Source organism: Kryptolebias marmoratus, linkage group LG7, assembly GCF_001649575.2.
Source record: "Kryptolebias marmoratus isolate JLee-2015 linkage group LG7, ASM164957v2, whole genome shotgun sequence".
Classification (NCBI taxonomy): domain Eukaryota; kingdom Metazoa; phylum Chordata; class Actinopteri; order Cyprinodontiformes; family Rivulidae; genus Kryptolebias; species Kryptolebias marmoratus.
Window position 1 is genome coordinate 3,434,188 of NC_051436.1, and position 5,500 is coordinate 3,439,687.

At 48.9% G+C, this 5,500-nt stretch overlaps 1 protein-coding gene across 1 annotated transcript in view; it reads right to left on the reverse strand.

The window, feature by feature from the left end:
* Positions 1-5,500, reverse strand: part of exoc6b (exocyst complex component 6B) — a 108,120-nt gene that overhangs the window by 94,727 nt on the left and 7,893 nt on the right. The window contains exons 2-6 of the mRNA XM_037976724.1: positions 4,931-5,096; positions 4,802-4,849; positions 4,630-4,720; positions 4,234-4,279; positions 1,586-1,790 (exon numbers count right to left, since the gene is read on the reverse strand). Of these exons, the coding sequence (XP_037832652.1) occupies positions 1,586-1,790; positions 4,234-4,279; positions 4,630-4,720; positions 4,802-4,849; positions 4,931-5,096 (556 nt within the window). The remainder of the gene's footprint in view (positions 1-1,585; positions 1,791-4,233; positions 4,280-4,629; positions 4,721-4,801; positions 4,850-4,930; positions 5,097-5,500) is intronic.

Genomic DNA, 5,500 nt, shown 5'->3' on the forward strand with positions numbered 1-5,500 from the left:
TAACACCTGGTACTTAACACTAAGAATCTACTGGTCCGTAACACCTGGTACTTAACACTAGGGATCTTCTGGTCCGTAACACCTGGTACTTAACACTAATGATCTACTGGTTCGTAACACCTGGTACTTAACACTAGGGATCTACTGGTCCATAACACCTGGTACTTAACACTAATGATCTACTGGTCCATAACACCTGGTACTTAACACTAAGGATCTACTGGTCCGTAACACCTGGTACTTAACACTAAGGATCTACTGGTCCTTAACACTTGGTACATTCCGGGTGTGTCATGTTTTGCTACCAAATATTAAATATTTTTTTGTGGTAAGGATATACAACACAACAGGCTGGACGGCCATTTTTCTGGGCCTCCACCCACTCATTTACCCGTCAACAACACTTCCATCATGTCCCTTTAATCTGACGTTCTGAGGAACAAAACACAACTAAACAGGAGGCGCCGGTCTGAGCTGCGTTTGCCACAACAGACACACTCGTACACAACTTCCTGGAGCTCGGAAAACACCAAAACAACGAGATGAGCGCCGAAAGACTGAAGCCGCGCAGGCGCAGGGCGACTCCTGCAGCGCGGCCATGTTTACTGTCAGTGAGACCGCAGAGAAACACACACACACACACACACACGATGAAGAACAACAAACACCGAACCGTCCTCATCAACACGACAGCTCTGACAGCGAAACACAAAACACTGGATGTTCATCTTAACAAACATCCAGGGGGTCACTTAAAGGTCCCCACCAGCTGCTTGTTACGCACCTGATACGAGTTTGAATTCTGTCAATATTCAGCTGTCAAAGAGAAGATAAATATTCCACAAAACACCTAAAATGATCTCTAAGATGGGCTGCTAATAATGGTAAAGAAAGACAAATCGAAAAAAAACTAATGGAGCAACTTGAATTTCTTCATTTTTCTGTAAAAACTAAGTTCGACACCAAACGTGAGGCGTGGAGCGGCTCCAGAGACTCGGCTCCTTCACGTCTGAGGTTCTCAACCAGAAACAGGTGGAACCCTCCATCCAATCTAAGCTCCAGCGTCTTCAGGTCTTGGTCACAAGTGAAGACAGAGGGGGACAGAGAGACGGACGGGTCAACGTGACCCTCGTCTGGAACAATTAGGACGTTGCTCCGGTGACGAAGGTCCATCCACATTCCAACCCTTACGAGGAACGGATCAAGACAACAAGGACTTGATCCCATTTCCTGTCGTCACAACTCTCGCTTTGTTAGAGAAGTCGGACCAGAAAAAAACAATAAAATCTGACAATGGAGCACGTAGGTGGGAGGGTGATGATATGGGGTTGTAAAGGGTGTTAAAGATGTCGTCTATGAATAAATAACATCATTAAAATACTAACAGCGAACATCAGTCCAAGCCTCCAGAGGCTTGAAGGTTTTTTTAAAAATATTAATCTGAATAACACGACCAAAGTCTGTTTATAGACGATTAAAACGACAAAAAAACACAATCGGTCAAAAAAACAGTCAATAATAACCTTAGAGTTGATTCAGTCCGTCACCAAAAACAAACTAAGAACATTTAAAGTATTTCTTGTACCTGCTTCATGGCCGTCTCTCCGATCTTGTCCGAGTGTTTGCGGATGCTCTCCAGAAAGTCCCTCAGCTGCGTCATGGCCGTGTCCCGGATCTGCGTCCGCAGCCTGGGGATGTTTTCGGCCATGATGGCGCAGAACCGGTACTGGCCGGCCCGGGGAAGACACGTGGACTCCAGCTGCTCCAGCGTCCGTAACGCCGGGTAGTACCTTCAAGCGTGAGAAGATGTTACCAGAACCGGCAGAACGTCACGAAAAAACAGAAACGACACGTCCCGAACTGATGCAGAAGAACTAAGTCTCGTCTAGGCTGGACTACTGGGACTCCTTATTATCTGGGTGTCCAAAAAAGTCCCCAGATGGTCCAAAATGCTGCTGCCGGAGTTAGAGGAGATCAGATTTCTCCAGTTTTAGCTTCCTGTCTAATTCAGAACAAAGCTCTCAACAACCGAGCTCCATCTGCTGTTAAACACCTTCTTGTTCCGTATTTTCCTAACAGAGCTCTCCGCTCTCAGATTGCAGGTTTACTCGTGGTTCCTACAGGCGACGATCGAGCGCGTGAAACCTCGAGCTCGTATGCTCAGCGAGGGTTTCACCGACTGACCAATGAGAGGAGAGTCTGCTGCACGCTGCAGCCACTCCCAACATGGAGGAAAGCATCATTTAAGCCGTTTGACTCTCCTCCGTTATGACATTTCACGCCGTGGTTATCGAGACACTCTGAAAGTGTCAATCACGACCAATCGCATTTCTTGGAGACGACTCGCGAGAGCGCGGTCCGCACCACTGCCGTCATGTCCCGTGTGTCGGGCTTCACCCCGGTGGCGATGACGGCCATTAGTCGCTCTCCATGTGCCGAGTGCATGACGAATCCTACAGTCAGGGTTGGTTTAGGGTTTCCTGAGGTTTCCTTTAGTTCTGCTGCTAAAGGACAAACTGTCCACATGTCCTCACTCTGCTGCTGTCTTTATCTGCTCATCAGAAACGTGTTTTTCATCGTCTTTCTTCCAACTAGGACCATAGAAACTCCATCTGGACGTCTTTCAATTGTGACTAATCCTACAGTTAGGGTTGATTTAGGGCAGGGGTGTCCAATCCTGGTCCTCAGGGCCACCATCCTGCAGGTTTTACTTGTTCCTCTGCTCCAACACACCTGATTCAGAGGTTAAATTACCTCTTCTGTTCTGCAGAAGCCTGTTAATCACCCATTGATTCAATCAGGTGTGTTGGAGCAGAGGAACAAGTAAAACCTGCAGGATGGAGGCCCTGAGGACCAGGATTGGACACCCCTGGCTTAAGGTTTCCTGAGGTTTATTTTAGTTCTGCTGCTGTAGACTCAGACTGCTGGAGGACAAACTGTCCTCATGTCCTCGCTCTGCTACTGTAATTATTTCCATCAGTAACGTGTTTCTCTTTGTCCTTCTTCCAACTAGGACCACAGAAACTCCACCTGGACCGGTCCTGCTGTGTCTCTTTCCTGCCGGTCGAGGAAGATGGCCGCTCGTCCCGGTTCTAATGGAGGTTCTTTCGCCGACCTGCGGCTCAGGACGGTGAGGACTCGACCCAACCCGCCGGCTTCCTCAGGCGGATAACGTTTCACTAATTGGCTTTTTCATAAACGTGTCCTCCAATGTTTTTGTTTTTTTTTTTCGCTCAGCGCCCCCGAGTCGACCTTTGTTGTGACTCGACGCCGTGTAAATAAACTGAAAACGAAGATTAAACTGGTTCCAAGACAAACAAGGCTCACTGCCAGTAAACATCCGAGTACATCTAAACTACAGCTGCGAGCGTCCGATTGTAGGAGGAGAATCAAAAACAGACAGCATCTTATCTGTCAGCACGCTCCAACACAACCGCGCCGAGAAATAAACACTCCGGCGCACCTCAGAGACATTTGGCAACATAATACACTCCACTCCACTGCATCTGTCAAACACACTCCCTCTGAAGGCTGACCTCTCCGTGCTCCCCCCAGCGAGGACGGACCAGGGGAAAAACACAAACAAACGACCAGTTTATGACCCGTCAGACTCGGCTCCGCGGGTCAGAGCGAGGACAGGGAGGAGGTCGGTTTGGGTCCCGTTCGCAGATCTGTGGCTCCACCTGGTGGCCGGACGCTGCGAGACGACGGGAGGACTTTTATTCTGGTCCCCCCCAGAGTCGTCAAATAATTGACTTCCTGATCCCGTGGAGGACCAAAGAGCGAAACAAAAACACATTATTTAAATCTTTTACCCCATTTTACCACAAATAAAGGGTTTCATCTCATCTTATCGTCTGGATTTATCAAAACACAGGTTCAGAAATGTTAACAGGTTATAATAAACAAAAAAAAAACAAAGTTCAGAACGAGGCAGACGTTCAAAAATCTCCAAACTTCTGCTCATTTTATCCTACAATTCAGTTAATTAAGTCTGGATTTCGTACGAGATTCTTTTCTAAACCAGCTTTAACCCAAAATGACAGATAAATGATGATGCTGTCCAAAATAAACGTGTTTAGTTCCAACGTTTTCAGGCAGGATTGTAGATTTTAACCTGGATTAAGGAGCTTTGAATCAAACCTGAAATCAGAACCAGCAGATGATTTTATTCCTTCCTTGTTCGGTAAAACGGGTTTCGTGTCAGGTGACACGAGGATGGCGGCGGCGTACCTTTTGGCGCTCATCTGCTCCTGAAGTCGGCTGTACATCTCCAGAACTGACGAAAGCAAACGGAGACGAAGGAAAACGTCAGTAAAAAAATAAATAAATAAGGAAAGAGACGAGTTTAAACCCCGCCCCCTCGGGTTTTGTGGCGTGAAGCGCGACACAAGTTCAGGTCAGGCTGCGTTCACGCTTTAATCCCGGTCGTTCTCGTTACATTTCAAACGACCGGTGACGTCACGCTCGCCGCTTTTAACGACTCTGGTAAATGTGGTAAATATGGCTGCTGCCTCTGAGCCGGGGGACTTTAACGTCCTCTCAGACCTGATTCGTCTCGTCCACGTCGCCGTGGAGACGCCCGATGAGTGTGAACGCAGCCTCGGTGAATCGGAGACGTGGCGTCACCTGGAAGGCAGTGGGTCAGCTTGTCGACGGTGGAGGCGATGTTCCTTTGCTGCACCCGGCACCGTGTCAGCTCCTCCATGGAGCCGCTGAGCTGCGAGGAAGAGGAGGAGGAAGAGGAGGGTGAGGCTCACCGTCGGGACAGCTGGGGTCGCCTCGGACGCTTGGAGCTTACCTCTTTGCCGTCTACCTGGAGGCGCCGGTTGGTTTCAATCACCTGAGTCTGAGGGAGAGGAAACAAGCCGTTAGTCCTGGTCCGGGACCACGTTCCTCTGCTCCTCAGAGCTCCGCCTTCGTCTCGTACCTTCAGCTTCTGGGCCTCGCCCCGCACTTTGAGCAGCTCCGTGATGGAGTCCACGAAGCCCTGGAAGTGATGGTTGCACATCTTCTCGATCTCCCTGTCGTGGTTTCTGATCCGGGCGTCCAGCTTCTCCATGAAGAGGCCATGCTCCTGACCGTCGTACACCGACCTGAGCAGAGAGAACACGCCCCCACCGCAAACTCAGAAAGATCACAGATTCTGACCCAAAACTTCAGCCCGTCCTGACTTTCAGCACCCATGTTTTAGGCTTCATGTCACTTCTTTAAAAACTAGGAACTGGAACCAAATGAAGCGTGACTTTTTTAACGTTTTGTTTGATGTTTCCATGAAACTGACAGCCATGTTGTAACGGCTGCAGTAGCAACATGTGTCCACTGAGGGGCGCCGTCAGAGCTTCACACAGAAAACAACTGAATTCACATCCTGTGGAAGGAACCGGTAACTCCTCTGTACCTGTCAGAGGACTAACCTGTCAGAGGACTAACCTGTCAGAGGACTAACCTGTCAGAGGACTAACCTGTCAGAAGACTAACCTGTTAGAAGACTAACCTG